At 48.2% G+C, this 23,416-nt stretch overlaps 1 protein-coding gene across 1 annotated transcript in view; it reads left to right on the top strand.

Moving 5' to 3' along the window:
* Positions 1-583: 583 nt before the first annotated feature.
* Positions 584-23,416, top strand: part of VPS4B (vacuolar protein sorting 4 homolog B) — a 43,484-nt gene continuing 20,651 nt past the window's right edge. Inside the window, exons 1-2 of the mRNA XM_077269751.1 lie at positions 584-877; positions 10,816-10,927. Coding sequence (XP_077125866.1) covers positions 854-877; positions 10,816-10,927 — 136 coding nt within the window. The 5' untranslated portion in view covers positions 584-853. The remainder of the gene's footprint in view (positions 878-10,815; positions 10,928-23,416) is intronic.

Below are 23,416 nucleotides of genomic sequence, written 5' to 3'. Positions count from 1 at the left end.
CAGTGATTTTACAGTACACGGCCGATGAATTACCAGCTTTTCTTCTATATACGTAATATATATATAAATATGTGTCACTGACATCTATATATCTATGTATTCTATGTGTATATATCGATTCTATTCTGTCAGTGTGGTTATCATTGTACGCGGCATAAGAATTATCGGCTTTTCAAAGGACACCAGCGCATACAAATCAGACAGCGCTCGCATGGTCCCAGTGCTGTGCGATTTTTTTCTCGCACCCAGAGGCTTGAATTGGCGAGTCTCCGCCTAGTCTTTCTGACAATTGCAGCATGCTGCACAGTATACACGCACGCGGAGAAAATAAACATGCAGGCGCTCCGTTTGTCACCGCCATGCATAAAGGACGCTGGGCTAAGCAGCGCATGCTCTGTTCATGCCACAGCCACGAGCTATATTGACTACCAGGGCGTAGCTATGGCGGCTATTATGCAGGACAGCATAGTGTCCATTACCTAGCGCTCGTCACCTCACATGACAACGTCACGTGCTGCCCTCAGAGCCGGAAGTAAAGGTACAGGAGCTCTGTCGATCAACCTATCGCTCGAACTCTCGAGGGGCGTTCCCCTCCGCGGGTGCGGCTTCCTAACCTCATAGCTGTCGTCATCGTGTCATGTGCTGGAACTCCCTGAGTCAGGTGATTGGCTGATTCAGCAGTGACGTAGGTCAGATGTAGCTCGCTCCACACGGAAGTGGCAGAAAACCCGAGGGTGTCTATACACACCCGGAAGTTGGTCCCGCTGCAGTGCCTTCTTAGCGGATGCGGTGCAGGCCAAGTTGGCATAGGACACTGATATTCACGAGCCACCCGGCGAGGGGCTGAGTGGACATGGCTGCCAACGGTACTTTACAGGTAATCCTCTCACTGGCGAGGGGCGTTCGAGCCTTCACATGTCCTGCTCCTGGAGGGGCTGTACACACCTGGGCTGTCCCAGGTAATGGCTGAGGTGTGGGGAGACATGACCAGGCTTTGTTCACATTCTGGCCTGAGCCTGTAGTATACATGGGATGGGTGGTCTGCGGCTGGCCTGGCCCACAGAGCCGGCTCCTTATGGCCCCACTGGCGGTATCCACATTACTGGAATTGCAAGTTGTAAATTGTAAGTGTTCAATAACTGTTGTGCGAAAATATTGCCCTGGTGAGCGAGCCAAACAACTTCAGACTTTTTTTGTCACATTTATAGGGCACACCTGTTACATAGCGCCGTACAGTGGGTGTTTTTTGGGGGAAAACAGCCGAGTGTTTCAGTAGCCAATTCACAGGGATGATTAGTTGACTGCTAGAAAAATTACGCCGTGTTCACATTTGTGTTGGACACTCTGCGCACTGCGGGGCTTTTTTTTTAGTTTTCTTTTTTCTGGTGAAAGAGTAGACGCCCAAGAGATCCAGATAATTGATTTAGATCTGTCAGGGGCTCCTGGTGTCTGCTAGCATGGTGAAACAAAACAAAACTGGATTTCTGCTGATATGAACAAAGTCATATTCTGGGGTTATACAGTTGAGATACTCATTTAAAAAACGACTTGTCGCTATAAATAAGTCATTTTTTTTTCCTGGTGTTCTCCGCAGTTTGGCGATGTTTGTATTTTTTGCTCTTCACCTCTCCGTTCCTCAGGTATGGCATCTTCCTGACCCAGTGTGTTTTACTATTGATTTTGCCCAAGTGTGAATAGCCCTGGATTCATGAAGACTGTCGTTTCTATGGACGATGCACTACAGAAAAATGTGCCATATTCATTTGAACTCCTGCTCCTCTTAATTTGATGCATCTTTCAGCTATAGTGTACCACTGCAAAAAAAAAAAAAATAATAATAATTTACGCCATATTTATGGTGTACGTTATTTTGACTTATTGGCTGTATGCGTCAGGGCTCATCCCCTCTCGAAAATATGAACATTTTTCACAAAGCTGCCCAGAACAAGTGTAAAAACACCAAAAGTCACAACGTTTTAGTGCAACTGAGTTGCAACTGTTTTTTTCCAACTGTTCAACTTTAAGCAAGAATTCTGCTGAAAACTGAATTGGGGCCTTTATATATAGGTAAAGAGGGGCCATATCTCAGGAACAGAGATGTGTAGGAACAAAAAACAATACCGCTCTAGTTGGGAGAAGGTGTACGATGTGGGCTCTGCAGCTGAGTCTGCCCAATTTCTGGCAGTTGACTGTTTTTCAGCCATCATCTGCCTCTAGCAGCAGCGTGTACAGTCGAGTTCCACCTGCTGCTGTTACCCTTTCTAAATGCTGCAGTACCCATCTTTTGTTATGATTGCGAGTTCCAATTGGTTGATATGGCAGCCAGTAGTCTTACCTGGCATGATGGTGCTCTGCTTAATCTTAGCCTGCGACTGGGCTGCGTAGAGGACAATCATTTTTACTATATACTGCATAGATTTGCGACTCAGTCAACAGAACTTGTGAATACCCTGCGCTGCAAGGATTCACGGTTTTTGAGCCTTGAATAGTGGAGATGTATATGAGTTATGAAGAAGCAGTCTAATGGATGTGGCCTTGCTCCGTACATGTGTATTGAGCGAGGCCGTGCCCACTAGCTTGTCTTTGGCCAGTAGTATGCATCTACTATATAATTGTCTAAGGGGTACTTCTGTCCTGTCTGTCCGTCCCATTTATTCATTCGCTGATTGGTCTCGCCAGCTGCCTGTCATGGCTGCCGCAACCAATCAGCGACGGCCACAGTCAGATTAGTCCCTCCCTACTCCCCTGCAGTCACTGCCCAGCGCCCGCTCCATACTCCCTGCAGTCACGGCCGCTCACACAGGGTTAATGCCAGCGGTAACGGACCACGTTATGCCGCGGGTAACTCATTCCGTTACCACCGCTATTAACCCTGTGTGACCAAGTTTTTATTATTGACGCAGCCTATGCAGCGTCAATAGTAAAAGGATCTAATGTTAAAAATAATAAAAAAATAAAATAAAAAATCATTATATACTCGCCTTCCGCTGCCTTTCCCGCTCCTCGCCACCCTCTGGTAACCGCTCTGTGCAAGCGGCAGGTTCCGGTACCAAGGATCGTATGGCAGAAGGACCTGCCATGACGTCACGGTCATGTGACCGACGTCATCACACCCTGGGACCGGAAGCTGCCGCCTGTACAGCGTACAGGCGACAGAACTACAAGTATGGTGAGTATGTTAGAACTACAAGGGGCCCTCGGATCGGAAGGTGAGTATGTTTATTTTTTATTTTTTAACCTGTGACATACGTGGCTGGGCAATCTACTACGTAGCTAGGCAATATACTACGTGGGCTGTGCAATGTACTACGTGGGCTGTGCAATGTACTACGTGGGCTGTGCAATGTACTACGTGGGCTGTGCAATGTACTACGTGGGCTGTGCAATGTACTACGTGGGCTGTGCAATGTACTACGTGGGCTGTGCAATGTACTACGTGGGCTGTGCAATGTACTACGTGGGCTGTGCAATGTACTACGTGGGCTGTGCAATGTACTACGTGGGCTGTGCAATGTACTGTGTGGCTCTGTGCTGTATACTGCGTCACTGGGCAATATACTACGTGGACATGCATTTTCTAGAATACCCGATGCATTCGAATCGGGCCACCATCTAGTAACGCATATGTACCCGCCAGTAAAGTTGAGCAAATTTGTTCGGATTTGGTTCCGAATACAATCGGCGTCGAAAATTGTTTTGCAGTATTCGTTGAACACAACTGAACGTCATTAGATTCATTGGGAGTACAAATTACCGATTATGTTCGGAGCCGATCATCAAACATACATTCGGCACGAATAGGGTTCGAGTATGGCAAATTTAGATTCTGTGACCAAATTTGCTCAACTTTACCCACCAGTCACGGCACAGAAACCAGCAAATCCTCGCAGCATGTGTACGGCTACCATGATGACCCATTGGCAGCTCACAACAGTGTCATGGGGTTGAGGGGCACTGAAATGGCCACCTAGGTCGCAACAATTAAATGTTGCTGTCAGAGATTGAGTGGTATTTAAGTGGTTAAACAGAACTGATTAGAGCTAGTACCAAATACGGCTATTAGTCAGGTGTTGGCAGTATAACACTGCTGTCACCTACTTTACTTGTAATGGAGCAGTCTCCGTTCTTGAGTGTGTTTTATTCACCCACACCTGACATGTGAGACATACATACATGCATGCATACATACATACATACTTCATTATAATATCACGTCGGTAACTAATAAATCATCCTGAGAGGGACACTAAATTAAAAATAAACTTCTGAAACATAAGTAAGGCACTCTGGCATTATTGACATAGGTTTCTGTATGTGTATATACACACACATATTATTGTATCATTTTATTGCGCATGTGCAGACCAAGGAGCTAGCTCTTTACTACTATACAAAAAAAAACAAAGCTTGCAGTGTGCTGATTTGGTCAGCAAAATCCTTGTAATGTGTATAGCTACTACAACTAGGAAGTGGGGGGCTGAGTTTCACGATTACACGTAGTAGCTTCATGTTGACTGGGAATTGTAGACATAATGTCGACGAACATCAACACTTGGCAGATGCGGAATTGTGGTAGCCAACACTGCAGGTGACAAATCTTGTTTTAAGTAGAGGTATCCGTTCTGGAATAATGAACACATGCATTTAACCTTCCAGCCTTCATAGCCAGAGAATGGTGACACCTGGGCCTCATCAGTGGTCCAAGTCCATGGTAAAATAAAAAAAAATTCTTCTAGCATATGCTAGTCTGGTTTGACTTATAGACTAGTGGAGAACCTTTTTTTTTTTTTTTTTTTTTTTTCTTCTTCCCTGCCAAGGGCTATTTGGATATTTATACCATCGTTCAGGGGCCGTGCAAAGTGATCAACTTGAAGATAATCCTGTTACATTTAGTCAAACATTTAATTAACTCACCCCTGATTTGTTTGCTGTAACTGCTTTTCTTTGGTGAGGCATGATGTTAGGCGGTATGGATGATGTTGCTACTCGAAACTGCTTTTCCAGATTTGTGTCAGTCTGGAGCGAAGTTGACTTTGTGATAAGTTTTGTAAAGAACTGCCAGCAGTAAAGCCCCCGTCACACTAAGCGAGGTCGCTAGCGAGATCGCTGCTGAGTCACAAGTTTTGTGACGCAACAGCGACCTCAGTAGCGATCTCGCTATGTTTGACACGTAGCAGCGACCAGGCCCCTGCTGCGAGATCGCTGGTCGTGTCGGAATGGCCTGGACCTTTTTTTGGTCGTTGAGGTCCCGCTGACATCGCTGAATCGGTGTGTGTGACACGGATTCAGCGATGTCTTCACTGGTAACCAGGGTAAACATCGGGTTACTAAGCGCAGGGCCGCGCTTAGTAACCCGATGTTTACCCTGGTTACCATCGTAAATGTAAAAAAAACCAAACAGTACATACTCACATTCCGGTGTCCGTCAGGTCCCTTGCCGTCCACTTCCCGCACTGACTGACTGCCGGCCGTAAAGTGAAAGTACAGCACAGCGGTGACGTCACCGCTCTGCTGTTAGGGCCGGCGCTCAGTCAGTGCAGGAAGCGGACGCCGGGGGACGCGAAGGTGAGTATGTACTGTTTGTTATTTTACATTTTACACTGGTAACCAGGGTAAACATCGGGTTACTAAGCGCGGCCCTGCGCTTAGCAACCCGATGTTTACCCTGGTTACCCGGGGACCTCGGCATCGTTGGTCGCTGGAGAGCGGTCTGTGTGACAGCTCTCCAGCGACCACACAGCGACTAAACAGCGACGCTGCAGCGATCGGCATCGTTGTCTGTATCGCTGCAGCGTCGCTATGTGTGACGGGGCCTTTAGTTGTACCGAACACAGATGTGTTTTACACTTCATGTCTCATCACAGTGGTAAATTTATCACTACTCATGTCATATTTATAGAAATATAGCAGTGGGAGGTCTGCTGTATAAATCACATAGGAGACAGAGACTGCTCTATATACCTCACGTGGGGGACTCTGGGGTTGGTTTGTACACAGCAGCGGCAGCCCAAGCTTCTCCTGTAATGTCTTCTGTGGGATGAAGGCGCATCGCACACTAACTCCACCCACAAGGTGTGTCTTGACCCTGACCAGGACGTAATCCTTCATTGCACTTATGCATCGTTCATCGCTGCATGCTTGCAGTGCAAGAAACGCTGCGGTCCCCAGAAATAGGCCATCACACGCCAGAGGTTCCCACACCTAAACTAGTGCATTTAAATAGTAGGCAGCTTGTATACCTGCTGTGTAGATTGAAAAAAGGTAAAACAGGTGTCTAGAAATAGAAAAAAAGGTGGCACTCACCATTCGTATAAAACATTCTTTTATTTCATTTATTTAAAATGTTGCAGTGAGAGAAAGGATAGGACATTTCATGGGACAATGACTGTGTGTCTGCACTTCAATGGGAACTGTGCATTTACAATTCTGCAATACGTCCACCCAGTTTATCAGAATTGTTCTTGTCATTGATTCTTTTGATGCAATGGGACTGGCCTGACAAAAAAAAATGTATGCTAAGGGTCATTCCATGGTAACTTACGTTACATTCACAAGCCAAAAACTGGCTACAGACTGTTCTTTGAAGGCAGGCACAAAAAGGAGTGAATGTATATTGTACATTAAACTGTTCTCAATAGATTTCAACAGTTTGATTTTTCAACAATAAAGTTACAAAATACAGCGTTATTACTTGGTAACTTACATTGCAAAAAAAGGAAAGGCAATTGTCGTTCATGAGTCTGCTAAATTTTCTGTTCTGGTAAACAGGGGTGAAGCACTATTTTTATTGTATTAAAGGGCCACTGTCACCCCCTCCAGCCGTTATATGGCTCTTTTAGTTTTAGGTGCATGTATTACCAAAATAAAGCGTTTTATATTTTCGCCAAAATATCTTTCTTTCGCCAGGGAGGCAGGTCCTCACCCTCCTGCTTGTAACGCCACATTGACGTCACTCAAATCTTCAGGGGTGCCGGGCACCGCCCCCTCCGCGCTGTTTACCCATGAAATCCGGCGCCTGCGCTGTGTATCGCTGTTTGGTGCAGGCGCAGAGAGCTCTGGCCGTTTGACGTCACAGCCAGGCTTGCAGACTGTGATTGTGCGGCCGCCCTGCTTGTGAATCCCAGCCCCGCACTCTGCATAATGCATAACACACTGTGGGGCTGGGATTACCAAGGTGGGTGGCCGCACAGGCACAGTCTGCAAGCCTGGCTGTGAGGTCAGACGGCCAGAGCTCTCTGCGCCTGCACTAAACAGCGATACACAGCGCAGGCGCCGGATTTCATGGGTGAACAGCGCTGAGGGGGCGGTGCCCGGCACCCCTGAAGATTTGAGTGACGTCAATGTGGCTTTACAAGCAGGGGGTGAGGACCTGCCTCCCTGGCGAAAGAGAGGTATTTTGGCGAAAATATAAAACGCTTTATTTTTGTAATACATGCACCTAAAACTAAAAGAGCCACCTTGTTAGAATGCAGCATTACTGCTGCACAAGGTGGCTCTTTTAGTTTATAACGGCTGGAGGGGGTGACAGTGGCCCTTTAAAACTCTATAGTCCCAGCAACTTTATAAAATGTATTTAACCTCTCAAGTTAAAAGCAACAGTTTTTAATACAAGAAATATAGGTAACTTACGTTACCGCACAGTATAGTAACTTCCATTACTAAGCTGATGGTAACTTGAGTTACAATATGTTACCATCCATTGGATTAAACTTATTGTAAGGTAAGTTACCATCATCTTTCTAACGTAAGTTACTATATTGTGTTGTAACTTAAGCTACCATGGAGTGACTCCTAAGATCTAAGTAGACTATAGACACAAAGGAAAGGCACCAGCAGAAATGCCGTTTGGTGTGCTCTGATTTACAGGCAGTTCCCCAACTTACAAATATCTAAGGCTGGTTTCACACTTGTGTTCATGTGCGCTGCGGATGGCAGCGTACTTCCTCCTTGCTTCCTCTGTGCCCAGGCTCCGCCTACTGCCGCCTGCGTTTCCCTTCGTACCTATCTTTAACATTGGGTACGCAGGGACATGCGTTGTATGCAGATGTGTCCACATGCGGCGATTTGAGGTGTGCGACCACCGCACGGAAACACAAGTGTGAACTCAGCCTAACTTGCATATGACTCCTAGTTACGAACATTGGGTGTACAAAAAAAACTTATACCTCAGTACTGAAATATCTGTCCATCTTCCAGACCTTCTTTTTTTTTTTTTTTCTGCTGTCACTCGCTGCGTTTCCAGACTCTTCACCACAAGCCGAGACTTCTAGGCACTTTCAGGTGGGTACTCACTGATCATCATAAGGTCGTGTGGTCATCTCGACCTTTATGACGTGCAGTGAGCTCTGGTCTGGACGCTACTTGAAGTCCTGACCTATAGTGAAAAAGGCCAGAGATCTGACTCACCTGACGATGGAAATCGAAGAACGAGATGGCGAGGCAACAGAAAAGATGGGTATAGGTTAAGAAAAAAAAACCTGATGCTTTCCGTCCGGTCCCTCTTCTTTCTACTGTCGTGCAACGCATCTACAAGACTTGTGGCCATGTCCAGGTCACTCTGCTTCATAAGATCGCGACATTGATATTGCAACCTTATGAAATGCTGTAATCACCAAGGCCTAGATGCGACTGGAAGTCCTGGTCTATAACGAAGAGGCCAAGATGAAGCACGCCATGGTGGAAAGAAGACTGAACTGCTGTCAGGGGGGGTTTCTAGAGGTGAGTATTTGGGAATTAAACTATAGAATGCATCTATTTTGTAGCCCAGGGACTGCCTGCACCTGGATACACTGAGATATTCCAGTAAAGTTTCTGTGGTTGAGGCATGTGTATTGATTCTTCTGTTAGCTCATTCATTTCTTGCATCATTACTAATGCTTTCCTCGTGACTACAGGTGTTTCATAAACAGTGACTCGTACAACAGGCATTCACATGTTTTTACAGCACTTTACCTAGAGACATAGGACTTAGCGCTGTGACTGTCAGAGATACAGAAATTCCTCTACTTACAATGTTGTTGTTTTTGGTAAATTTAAACTAATGACCATTAAAGGGAATCTGTCACCTAATTTTGGGCCTATAAACTGCGGCCACCGCCATCAGGGGCTTATCTACAGCATTCTGTAATGCTGTGGATAAGCCCCCGATGTAACCTGAACGATAAGAAAAACAAGTTAGATTATACTCACCCAGGGGCGGTCCCTGTGCCGTCCGGGTCCAGCGCCTCCTATCTTCATACGATGATGTCCTCTTCTTTTCTTCCTGCGCAGGCGTACTTTATCTGCCCTGTTGAGAGCAGAGCTAAGTACTGCAATGCGCAGGTGCTGGGCCTCTCTGACCTTTCCCGGCGCCTGCGCACTGCATTACTTTGCTCTGCCCTTAACAGGGCAGATAAAGTACGCCTGCGCCGGAGCCGCAACAGGAAGAAAAGAAGAGGACGTCATCGTAAGAAGATGGGAGGCCCCGTACCGGACCGCCCTGTGTGAGTATAATCTAACCTGTTTTTCTTATCTTTCTGGTTACATCGGGGGGCTTATCTACAGCATTACAGAATGCTGTAGATAAGCCCCTGATGGTGGTGGCCGCAGTTTCTAGTCCCAAAATTAGGTGACAGATTTCCTTTAAACAGAAATGAGCAAGTGCCTAGTATTGATAAACCCAGTCCTTCCATATAAAGTCAGAAATAGCTGCTGGAAGCTCAGCTGTAAATAATTTTCTGAGTTGACGGTCCTTTACCAGTCTTGTACGGTACACACAATGTACAAGAAGAAGAAAAAAAAAAAAACAGTGAAGCCACCTTCATGTGTTGTCCGAAGGAGCAAGTCATTCCAGAATAAGTACCGGCCAGTATAGGATGTGCAGTCCACTGCAGAGAAGCGTAATAATAATAATCAAACCAGTGCATTCAGGCCTTTTATCGTCGTGATAAATGTTCGTTATATATCTGGTTTCAGGTTACAATGACATGGAACTAACCATTCTATATTGTAATTGATGGACAATTGTAGCAGGTAATGGCAAATTAAGCATTTGATGGCTGACACAACATACCTCTGATGCGACTTGCATTCATATAATCACCTTAGCCGTGTGATATGAAGTCCATGTATATAAGAATTTCTCTGCAGATGTTAGGAAGTACAAAGGACCCAAGTGCTGTTGGGTACTTCTATAGTCCCTTTGATGAAATGTGCAGCAAGGCTTGGTTAGGAAAGTCCTGAAAGTCAGATCTCTCTTCAGTAATGTTGAGTTTTTTTGTGGCGTTATTAATTTGAGCAATCCTAATAGTCAATTTCAACTATTTCATCTTATTTAGCTAATTTGTATATCAAATTTCCCAGTGGAACATTGCATGGCCTATAAGTCTCCTCACGCTGGCTTGGCACTCTTCACAAGGAGAGATGTTACCCCCTTAAATCCCTTCCCACGGGTTCTCATCCAGCCATATCAAACCTTTTGCTTTGCATTTAGGAGAGTCAAAAATATTGAGACATAAGTCTGCAAATAGGATAAAAGTAAATCCAGACACTAAGTCACCTGGCAAGGTTTGTTAAAGGCTCAAAATTGATTTTTATGGTTGCTACTGTACCTCCAGTAGGTTACACTAGAGATGAAGTCCTCTTCCTCTCTGAAGAGACTATTTGCATGCAGCATTACATGGCATCTAAGTCTCCTTATGCCAGCTAGACACTCTCCACAAGGAGACGTTGCCTCCTAGCAGGAATTGGAGCAGAAGATGAACTATAGAGATGCTATAGAATGATACTATTGGTTCATCATTTTACAGTTTCTTTCATTATCTCTTTTTACAACAGAAAGCTATTGATCTGGCAAGCAAAGCATCTCAGGAAGACAAAGCAGGAAACTATGAGGAAGCTCTTCGATTATATCAAGCTGCCGTGCAGTATTTTCTTCATGTGGTAAAATGTAAGTGTATGGAAGAGTTGTAATATATGTTTCTCCTACGCCTCATTGGGGGACACAGGACCATGGGTGTTATGCTGCTGCCACTAGGAGGACACTAAGTAGACAGAAAGATTAACTCCTCTGCAGTATACACCCCTTCACTGGATACAATTTCAACCAGTTCTTGCTTAGTGTCTGTAGGAGGCACTTGGGTCTGTTTTCAGACCCCAACTTTCTTATTTTAGTTTTTAATTTTTATTTTTCTGTAAATTTTTATTTAACGGAGTGAAGGGGGCGACGGATCCTTTTTATGGGACCCGCTCTCCCCCGAACCAGCAACAGGCGAGCACGGCGAGTATACCTCCCCGTCCCTCTCCTGCGACGTATGGCGCACGGAAAGCTTGCGCCGGGGCAACGGTTCCTATACGGTCCCGATTTAACCCCCCCCCCCTCCCGCCTGCAATAGAGCATTGTGCTCAGGAAAGGCAGCCGGAGTGGAAGATGTGCGGCAAACCCCTCTGATCATCGAGGATGCCTCACTCTCCATCCCCATCCAGGGTGCATGGATTGAGTTCACATGTGAGAACGGGGAGCACCGCGGCTGTAAGTACATTCCCCCCTGCTCCCCCGTGTGCGGCAGTGGAGTTGTGCGGCAGTTATGCGGTCCGGGTCCCTGGGGAGAGGCGCCGCTGACCGGGGGTCGGCGGTGCTGGGCGGAGGTTCAGAAAGCTCCGTCGCGGCCGCGGCCGCACATCGCCGGCAGGCCCCAAAAATTTAGCCCCGGCTTCTTAAGCCGGAGTAGGCCGCAGTGGATAAATCCCTCCCGCGTCTGTAGCTCCGCCCCCTACACCGGCGCTTCTCGCATGGGACGAGAAGCGCCCTCCAAATCTCGGGGGCCATATTTCCAATATCTCTGCACGGAGCCCACGCTTCTACAGTGGTCCCTTCAAGCGCTCCACCGCCATATCTCTCCCTGGGGACACAGTCTGGACCGTGGGTAAGCTGCTTCAAGAGGGCTTAACCCCTTCCCAGCGTATACTGCCCGCTCTGTTCCAAAGGCACTATGTCTCAATCCAAGGAGACTAAAAAGGGTAACAAAAAGCACACAGTGTTTTTCACTGTATGTGCCACTTGCAATACGGCCCTGCCCCATGCCCACAGTAGCCCACTGTGTGCGGCTTGTACCTTGCCCTCTGTGCAGCCGCCTCTTGCCGCCCCTGGTACTGTCGCCGATGCCGCAGCCGTCGACCCTGTAGAGCCTAGCCCCCCTGAGTGGGCGGCTTCTCTGTCACGATCTGTGGCTTCCCTAGCCAGGGCAATTGACTCCCTCAGGGGCCCCTCTCCAGGTCGGACCGCGGCGGATTCAGATGACGGTATGGATCCGTCCACCAGCAGGGGGCGTACCCGGTCACTTTCTACTCGGGGATCTAGCAAACGCGTTCACGTTTCTTCCCCTGACCATGAGCTAGCGGGCCCTTCAGTGCCTGCAAGCTCTGCTTCCCGGTCCCCTTCCCCAACCTCTGATAACTCTGAATATGAGTCCGACATTTCCTATGTTCAGGACTCCCCCTCCTCCCAAGAGTCTCTCGACTCTCTCATCGAGGCGGTCAACCAGACCCTGAAGGTGACTGAGGATTCCGTATCGGAACCCGAACACGTGGTGTCTTTCAAACGGACTAAACGTGTTCAAAAGGTTTTTGTCACTCATCCTCACTTTAAGGAGATTGTACAAAAACATAGGGATCACCCAGATAAACGTTTCATGGGACAAAAGTCCATTGAGGCAAAATACCCTTTTTCTCGGGAATTAATCAAGGACTGGCTGCAGTCTCCCTCAGTGGATCCTGCTGTGTCACACCTCGCGTCCAAGACCATCCTGTCTCTTTCGGACGGTTCCTCCGTTAAGAACCCCTCCGATCGCCAGATTGAATATCTGGCTCGTTCTGCCTTCGAGGCCACAGGAGCGTCTCTCTTCCCATCCTTCGCCACCTCCTGGGTGGCGAAGGCTATGGTCGCCTGGACCGAGACTCTTTCCTCTACCATCCAAGCCAGTGACTTACCTCCAGAAGCCAGCATCCTGGTTAACCAGATAGCGCAGGCCGGAGACTTCATAGTCAACGCCTCTATGGACGCAGCCAATTGCGCTGCACAGGCAGCTGCCAATGCAATCTCCATCAGGAGAGCCCTGTGGCTCAGGGATTGGCGAGCAGATTCGGCTTCCAAGCGTTCTCTAACAGCCCTGCCTTTCCAGGCTGGTCGGTTATTTGGAGAAAAATTGGACCAAATGATCTCGGATGCTACCGGAGGGAAAAGTAAATTTCTCCCCCAGAAGAAACCTACCCGGCCCTTTCGGTACCAGCAGCAACCTCCATTTCGGCCTTTTCGGCCCAATGCCAACTGGTCTTCTACGTCCTCTACCTCCGCATCAGGACGAGGTTCGCGCGGTGGCCGAGGCACCCAGGTCTCTTACAGACCTACTCGCAACTGGAGACCCAGGCCTAAACCACCCGGGTCTAAGGGATCCACATCCCATGGATCCTCCGCCCAATGACTCCTTGCAACAGCCGGTGGGCACCAACAAAGTAGGCGGACGCCTGCTCTTGTTCCGCCAAGCCTGGCTCTCAGTCGTCTCCGACGAGTGGGTCAGAGAACTGGTGTCCACCGGATACAAAATAGAATTTTCCTTTCCCCCCCCCCCCCCTACGCGCTTCTTCCAGTCTTGCCCTCAAAGGTCAAAGGCCACTGCGTTTCTCCAGGCAATACGGGCACTGCAAAGGGACGGAGTCATCATTCCGGTCCCCCGAGAACAAAGATTCAAGGGTTTCTATTCGAATCTATTCGTGGTCCCAAAGAAGGACGGATCACTACGTCCGATACTAGACCTAAAGCTACTAAACAGATTCGTAAAGATCCGACACTTCAGGATGGAGTCCCTCCGTTCTGTGGTCGCGTCTATGGAAACAGGAGAATTCCTGGCATCCATAGACATCAAGGATGCCTACCTGCAATCCCTACCTACCAATCTTCCCTCCGCATCAGCAGTTCCTTCGCTTCGCTTTTCGCGGGGAACACTTCCAATTTGTGGCCTTGCCCTTCGGTCTCGCCACCGCTCCCAGAGTCTTCACGAAGGTCATGGCGGCTGCCATGGCCATTCTTCATTCCAGGGGAGTGGTGGTAATTCCGTACCTGGACGACCTACTGATAAAGGGTCCTTCCTACCCAGCGTGCGAAGAGTCCGTCGTTCTCACGGTGGATACTCTTACTCGCCTGGGATGGAAGATAAACTTCGAAAAATCTTCTCCAATTCCAAGCTCAACAGATCTCTTTTCTGGGGATGATACTGGACACTTCCTGCGGTCTGGTCATACTCCCTCAAGACAAGGCTTTGGCCTTGCAGCAGGGAGCTCAGAGTCTTTCCCGTCCAGTCTCCCACTCCATTCGTACCAGCATGCGAGTTCTCGGGCAGATGGTAGCTGCCATGGAAGCGGTCCCATTTGCGCAGTTTCACCTCCGTCCCCTGCAGCATGCGCTACTGTCGGCTTGGGACGGCAACCCGTCCTCCCTCGACCGCCGATTCATCCTGCCCCCACGGGTCAGGAAAACCCTCAGGTGGTGGACGCTGAAGTCCTCCCTAACCCAGGGAAGGTCCTTTCTCCCAGTACGGTGGCTGGTGGTGACCACCGATGCCAGTCTCATAGGCTGGGGAGCGGTCTTCAACCATCACACAGCCCTGGGGCGGTGGTCCACTCAAGAATCTCGCCTTGCCATCAATATCCTCGAGATTCGAGCTATCCGGCTAGCATTGTTCCAGTTTCACCGCTTTCTGGCAGGTCACCCAGTCAGAATCCAGTCCGACAACACCACGGCCGTGGCGTACATCAACCGTCAGGGCGGAACCCGCAGCAGGACGGCCATGCTCGAGGTGTCTCACATCCTTCATTGGGCGGAGTCAAACCATTCGCCCATCTCGGCGATCCACATTCCAGGTGTGGAGAATTGGGCGGCGGACTTTCTCAGCTGCCAGGGCCTCGCCTCCGGAGAGTGGTCCCTTCACCCGGAGGTCTTCCAGCAGATTTGCCATCGCTGGGGGACCCCGGATGTGGATCTCATGGCTTCCAGGATGAACAACAAGGTTCCTCAGTTCTTTGCTCGGTCCCTCGACCCACGGGCCCTCGGAGTAGACGCCCTGGTCTTGCCTTGGCGCCAATTCCGCCTCCCGTACATTTTTCCTCCTCTTCCCCTGCTACCGAGGGTCATCAAAAAGATCAGGGCAGAGGGGGTGCCAGTGATTCTCGTCGCGCCAGACTGGCCGCGTCGGGCATGGTACGCCGAACTGGTTCAGCTGGTAGCCGATGTCCCCTGGCGTCTTCCAGATCGCGTGGATCTTCTTTCACAGGGCCCGCTTTACCACCAGAACTCAGGGGCCCTGTCTTTGACGGCTTGGCCGTTGAGTCCTGGATTCTAGGCCAAGCGGGTTTCACTCCCAAGGTGTCCTCCACCATGATCAGAGCCAGGAAACCTGTTTCCATGCGCAGTTACCACCGTACCTGGCGAATTTTTTTCTCATGGTGTGATACTCAGGGACGATCTCCTCTGGTATTCTCTATTCCTTCCATACTAGAGTTTCTTCAGTCTGGACTAGAGTCGGGACTTGCCCTTAGCTCCCTAAAGGGTCAGGTTTCGGCTTTGTCAGTCCTTTTCCAGAGGAAGATTGCCAATAGGTTGCCGGTGAAAACTTTTTTCCAGGGAGTTTCCCGTGTGGCGCCTCCCTACAAATCGCCCTTGGATCCGTGGGATCTTAATTTGGTTCTCGGAGCTCTTCAGGAGACTCCCTTCGAACCGCTACAGGACGTCTCCTTGACCTTCCTTTCCTGGAAGGTAGTCTTCCTTGTAGCCATTACGTCCATCAGAAGGGTTTCGGAGTTGGCTGCACTCTCCTGCCGCCCTCCCTTTCTAATTTTTCATCCGGACAAGGCGGTATTGAGGACCTCTCCCACCTTTTTGCCCAAGGTTGTCTCTTCTTTCCACCTCAATGAGGAGATTGTCCTGCCTTCGTTCTGCCCGGCACCAGCCCATCGCATCGAAAAGGCTCTCCACACTCTTGATGTGGTGAGGGCTCTTCGTCGGTACGTCTCGAGGACGGCTCCCTTCCGCACGTCGGACGTCCTGTTCGTACTTCCAGAGGGGCCCAGGAAGGGTTCCCCCGCTTCAAAGGCCACTCTGGCTAAATGGATTCGGTCAGCCATTCAAGAATCCTATCGTGTCAAAGGTGTTCCTATCCCAGAGGGGATCAAGGCCCATTCTACTCGGTCGGTGGGCGCCTCGTGGGCCATTCGGCACCAGGCGTCAGCACAGCAGGTCTGCAAGGCTGCGACGTGGTCCAGTTTGCACACTTTTACCAAGCATTACCACATTCATTCTATCTCTTCTGCAGACGCCGCCCTTGGCAGGCGCATTCTGCAAGCGGCAGTTCCTTAAGCCGTAGGCCAGTGGTACATGGGGTATTAGCATATTGCTCCCCACCTAGGGACTGCTTTTGTACGTCCCATGGTCCTGTGTCCCCCAATGAGGCGTAGGAGAAAAAGAGATTTTTGTATACTCACCGTAAAATCTTTTTCTCCGAGACACTCATTGGGGCACACAGCACCCACCCTGTTAGCCTGTTTTTTGGCTTGTTGTTACTTCTTAGTTTTGACATAGTTTGTCTTTGTTCATGCTCCTACTGCTTTACTACCGAACTGGTTGAAATTGTATCCAGTGAAGGGGTGTATACTGCAGAGGAGGAGTTAATCTTTCTGTCTACTTAGTGTCCTCCTAGTGGCAGCAGCATAACACCCATGGTCCTGTGTCCCCCAATGAGTGTCTCGGAGAAAAAGATTTTACGGTGAGTATACAAAAATCTTTTTTGCACTCTCTTCTGTTCTCTATTCTTTTGGCATAGCAAAGTGCTACTATTTAAGTTGTGATAAAACCATGAAATGCCTAAAGTGTTAAAAGGGGCGGTCCAAATTAATTTTCATAGTAAATCCCTATCTATTTAATGCCATAATCTAAACTATGTTGTAATATAATTGAATTATAATTTCTCTCTCTCCCTAGCTACACTATTTAACTTATTGTTTTGTTGTTTTTATTGTTTCCACCCCCTCAGTTAAACGCATGAAATAATTTAACCCCTTCATGACCCAGCCTATTTTGGCCTTAATGACCTGGCCGTTTTTTGCAATTCTGACCAGTGTCCCTTTATGAGGTAATAACTCAGGAACGCTTCAACGGATCCTAGCGATTCTGAGATTGTTTTTTTCGTGACATGTTAGAGGTAAATTTAGGTCGATAATTTCTGAGTTTATTTGTGAAAAAAAACGGAAATTTGGCAAAAAATTTGAAAATTTCGCAATTTTCACATTTTTTATTTTTATTCTGTTAAACCAGAGAGTTATGTGACACAAAATAGTTAATAAATAACATTTCCCACATGTCTACTTTACATCAGCACAATTTTGGAAACAAATTTTTTTTTTTTGCTAGGAAGTTATAAGGGTTAAAATTTGACCAGTGATTTCTCATTTTTACAACAAAATTTACAAAACCATTTTTTTTAGGGACCACCTCACATTTGAAGTCAGTTTGAGGGTTCTATATGGCTGAAAATACCCCAAAGTGACACCATTCTAAAAACTGCACCCCTCAAGGTGCTCAAAACCACATTCAAGAAGTTTATTAACCCTTCAGGTGTTTCACAGCAGCAGAAGCAACATGGAAGAAAAAAACATTGAACTTTAGTCACAAAAATGATCTTTTAGCAACAATTTTTTTATTTTCCCAAGGGTAAAAGGAGAAACTGGACCATGAACGTTGTTGTCCAATTTGTCCTGAGTACGCTGATACCTCATATGTGGGGGTAAACCACTGTTTGGGCGCACGGCAGGGCTCGGAAGGGAAGGAGCGCCATTTGACTTTTTGAATGAAAAATTGGCTCCAATCTTTAGCAGACACCATGTCGCGTTTGGAGAGCCCCCGTGTGCCTAAACATTGGAGCTCCCCCACAAGTGACCCCATTTTGGAAACTAGACCCCCCAAGGAACTTATCTAGATGCATAGTGAGCACTTAAAACCCCCAGGTGCTTCACAGAAGTTTATAACGCAGAGCCATGAAAATAAAAAATAATTTTTCTTTTCTCAAAAATGATTTTTTAGCCCACAATTTTTTATTTTCCCAAGGGTAACAGGAGAAATTGGACCCCAAAAGTTGTTGTCCAGTTTCTCCTGAGTACGCTGATACCCCATATGTGGGGGTAAACCACTGTTTGGGCACACGTTGGGGTTCGGAAGGGAAGTAGTGACGTTTTGAAATGCAGACTTTGATGGAATGCTCAGGAAGGCGTCAGGTTGCATTTGCAGAGCCCCTGATGTGCCTAAACAGTAGGAACTCCCCACAAGTGACCCCATTTTGGAAACTAGACCCCCAAGGGAACTTATCTAGATGTGCGGTGAGCACTTTGAACCCCCAAGTGCTTCACAGAAGTTTACAACGCAGAGCTGTGAAAATAAATAATTTTTCTTTCCTCAAAAAAGATGTTTTAGCAAGCAATTTTCACAAGGGTAACAGGAGAAATTGGACCCCAATATTTGTTGCCCAGTTTGTCCTGAGTACGCTGGTACCCCATATGTGGGGGTAAACCACTGTTTGGGCGCACGTCGGGGCTTGGAAGGGAGGGAGCACCATTTGACTTTTTGAACGCAAGATTGGCTGGAATCAATGGTGGTGCCATGTTGCGTTTGGAGACCCCTGATGTGCCCAAACAGTGGAAACCCCTCAATTCTAACTTCAACACTAACCCCAACACACCCCTAACCCTAATCCCAACTGTAGCCATAACCCTAACCACAACCCTAACCCCAACACACCCCTAACCACAACCCTAACCCCAACACACCCGTAACCCTAATCCCTAATCCCAACCCTAACCACAACTGTAACCCCAACACACTCCTAACCCTATCTGTAACCCTAACCACAAGCCTAATCTTAACCCTATTTCCAACCCTAGCCCTAATTCCAACCCTAACCCTAAGGCTATGTACCCACGTTGCGGATTCGTGTGAGATTTTTCCGCACGATTTTTGAAAAATCTGCAGGTAAAAGGCACTGCGTTTTACCTGCGGATTTACAGCGGATTTACAGTGTTTTTTTGTGCGGATTTCACCTGCGGATTCCTATTGAGGAACAGGTGTAAAACGCTGCGGAATCCGCACAAAGAATTGACATGCTGCGGAAAATACAACGCAGAGTTTCCGCACGGAATCTTCCGCACCATGGGCACAGCGGATTTGGTTTTCCATAGGTGTACATGGTACTGTAAACCTGATGGAAAACTGCTATGAATTCGCAGCGGCCAATCCGCTGCGGATCCGCGGCCAATCCGCTGCGGATCCGCGGCCAAATCCGCACTGTGTGCACATGCCCTACCCCTAACCCTACCCCTAACCCTACCCCTAACCCTACCCCTAGTTCTAACCCTAGTTCTAACCCTAACCCTAGTGGAAAAAGAAAAAAATATATTTTCTTTTTTTTATTATTGTCCCTACCTATGGTAAATATGATAAAGATGATATGATAAGGGGGGGGGTCATTTACTTTTTTTTTTTATTTTGATCACTGTGATAGGTTATATCACAGTGATCAAACTATACCTGGAACGAATCGGCCGGCCGGCAGATTCAGCGGGCGCACTGCGCATGTGCCCGCCATTTTGGAAGATGGCGGCGCCCATGGAGAAGACGGATGGACACCGGGAGCCTCGGTAAGTATAAGGGGGTGGAGATCGGGGGGGGGGGGCATAGGAGCACGGGGGGGTGGCATAGGAGCACGGGGGGAGCGGACAGGAGGACGGGGGAGCGGACCACAGATCGGTGGCTTGGGGGGGCGATCGGTGGGGTGGGGGGGGTCACATCAGTGTTTCCAGCCATGGCCGATGATATTGCAGCATCGGCCATGGCTGGATTGTAATATTTCACCAGTTTTTTAGGTGAAATATTACAAATCGCTCTGATTGGCAGTTTCACTTTCAACAGCCAATCAGAGCGATCGTAGCCACGGGGGGATGAAGCCACCCCCCCTGGGCTGAAGTACCACTCCCCCTGTCCCTGCATGTCGGGTGAAATGGGAGTTAACCCTTTCACCCGCTCTGCAGGGACGCGATCATTCCATGACGCCACATAGGCGTCATGGGTCGGATTGGCACAGGTTTTCATGACGCCTACGTGGCGTCATGGGTCGGGAAGGGGTTAATATGAACATGACTTAATAGAAGGGAAAAAAACCTTCAAGTTTTTAACATGTTTTCAGGCCTACGGCTACCTTAGCAATGTTTGTTTTAGCTTAATTTGCATACAAAAAAGTAGCAATGTTTTCCAGTACCAGCGAAAGCCATGAGATTTCAGAAATCTCATGGAAACACATTGTTTTTTTTGTTTGTTTTTTGCTGACTGAATTGGAAAACTGCTGCGTTTTTGCATTATTGCAGTGTTTCTTCACCTATAGAAAGAAATGAGTAAGTGCAAAAAACACAGGTATGAGGTTTTGGTTCAGAAAACGCAGGAAATTGCATCATCTACTATATAATTGTCTAAGGGGTACTTCCGTCTGTCTGTCTGTCTCTGTCTGTCCCAGATATTCATTGGTCGCGGCCTCTGTCTGTCATGGAAATCCAAGTCGCTGATTGGTCGTGGCTAAACGCCCACGACCATTGCCACGACCAATCAGCAACGGCCATAGTCTGGCAGCGAAATGGCCGCTGCTTTACTACCCTGCAGTCAGCACTGAGCGCTGACACAGGGTTAATGCCAGCGTTAATGGACCGCAGTGTAACGCACTCCGTTAACGCAGCTATTAACCCTGAGTGTCCAACTTTTTACTATTGATGCTGTGTATGCAGCATCAATAGTAAAAAGATCTAATGTTACAAATAACAATAATCATTAAAAAGGTTATTCTCACCTTCCGACGTCACGCGCTGTCCTCGGCAGTGCAAGCGGCAGGTTCTGGTGTCAAGGATGCTATGCGAGAAGGACCTGCCATGACGTCACGGTCATGTGACCGCGACGTCATCACAGGTCCTGCGCTCATACCAACCCTGGGACTGGAAGCTGCCGCGTGCACCGCACACAGGCACCAGGACTTCAAGGGGCCTTCGGAAGGTGAGTATATGTTTATATTTTATTTTAAGTCTTTTTTTAACCACGCATATAGTGCCCATATTGCTATATACTATGTGGGCTGTGTTACATACTGCGTGGGCTGTGTTATATACTACATCTCTGTGCTATATACTATGTAGCTCGGCAATATACAACGTGACTGTGCAATATACTACGAGCTCTGTTTTATATACAACGTAGCTGTCCAATATACTATGTGGCTGTGTTGGTTCTGTTATGTACTACATCGACTGTGCAATATACTACGTGGCTCTGTTATATACTATGTGTCTGTGCAATATACTACATGCCTCTACAATAAACTACGTGGCTCTGCTATATACTACGTCGCTGACCAATATACTACATAGCTGTGCAATGTACTACGTGGCTGTGCAATGTACTACCTACATATTCTAGAATACCCGATACGTTAGAACCGGTCCACTATCTAGTACCATATGTATGTATTTGTGTGTGTGTGTGTGTGTATATATATGTATGTATATGTGTATATATATATATATATATATATATATATATATATCCCATATATACTCGAGTATAAGCCGACCCCTCCCCCTAATTTTGCCACAAAAAACTGGGAAAACTTATTGACTCGAGTATAAGCCTAGGGTGGAAAATGCAGCAGCTACCGGTGAATTTCAAAATTAAAAATAGATACTCCATACCGTTTATTCTGGCCCCATAGATGCTCCACATAAAGCTGTGCCACATATAATGCTCTGCACCGTTCATTATGGCCCCATAGATGCTCCACATAAAGCTGTGCCATATATACAATGCTCTGCACCGTTGCCCCATAGATACTCCACATAAAGCTGTGCCATATATACAATGCTCTGCACCGTTACTCCACATAAAGCTGTGCCATATATACAATGCTCTGCACCGTTACTCCACATAAAGCTGTGCCATATATACAATGCTCTGCACCGTTGCCCCATAGATAGCTGTGCCATATATATAATGCTCTGCACCGTTGCCCCATAGCTGTGCCATATAGTGCTCTGCACCGTTGCCCCATAGCTGTGCCATATAGCGCTCTGCACCGTTGCCCCATAGCTGTGCCATATATATAGTGCTCTGCACCGTTGCCCCATAGCTGTGCCATATATATAGTGCTCTGCACCGTTGCCCCATAGCTGTGCCATATATATAGTGCTCTGCACCGTTGCCCCATAGCTGTGCCATATAGTGCTCTGCACCGTTGCCCCATAGCTGTGCCATATATATAGTGCTCTGCACCGTTGCCCCATAGCTGTGCCATATATATAGTGCTCTGCACCGTTGCCCCATAGCTGTGCCATATAGTGCTCTGCACCGTTGCCCCATAGCTGTGCCATATATATAATGCTCTGCACCGTTGCCCCATAGCTGTGCCATATAGTGCTCTGCACCGTTGCCCCATAGATGCTCCACATAAATCTGTGCCATTGCTGCTGCTGCAATAAAAAAAAAAACACATACTCCTCTCTTGCTTGCAGCTCCTCGGCGTCCCGTCCCGGCGTCTCTCTGCACTGACTGATCAGGCAGAGGGCGGCGCGCACACTATATGCGTCATCGCGCCCTCTGACCTGCACAGTCAGTGCGGAGAGATGCCGGGAAGATGGCGCGACGCCCGGCGTGTGGAACGAGGACAGGTGAATGACATACTTACCTGCTCCCGGCGTCCCGCTCCTTCCCCCGGACAGCTGGTCTTCGGTGCCGCAGCCTCTTCCTCTATCAGCGGTCACCGGCACCGCTGATTAGAGAAATGAATTATGCGGCTCCGCCCCTATGGGAGGTGGAGCAGCCTATTCATTTCTCTAATGAGCGGTCCCACGTGACCGCTCAGGGGAAGAGGCTGCGGCACCCGGAGACCGTGGGACGGGCAGGGGGAGCGACAGGAACGCCGGAACTAGGTGAGTATATGACAGTCCTCACCCGCCGACCCCACCACCGATCATGACTCGAGTATAAGCCGAGAGGGGCACTTTCAACCCAAAAATTTGGGCTGAAAATCTCGGCTTATACTCGAGTATATACGGTATATATATCTATATCTCATCGTGATTACTCGCTAATCCCGCCCCCTGCACAGTAGCTCCGCCCCCCACCACATCACCACACATAATCCCGCCCCCCCACCACATCACCACACATAATCCCGCCCCCCCACCACATCACCACACACAATCCCGCCCACATCACCACACACAATCCCGCCCCCCCACCACATCACCACACACAATCCCGCCCCCCCACCACATCACCACGCACAATCCCGCCCCCCCACCACATTACCAC

This window comes from Ranitomeya variabilis, chromosome 6, assembly GCF_051348905.1.
Source record: "Ranitomeya variabilis isolate aRanVar5 chromosome 6, aRanVar5.hap1, whole genome shotgun sequence".
Classification (NCBI taxonomy): Eukaryota; Metazoa; Chordata; class Amphibia; order Anura; family Dendrobatidae; genus Ranitomeya; species Ranitomeya variabilis.
Note: the sequence above shows the minus strand (reverse complement) of the source record. Positions and strands in the feature narration are given on the sequence as shown.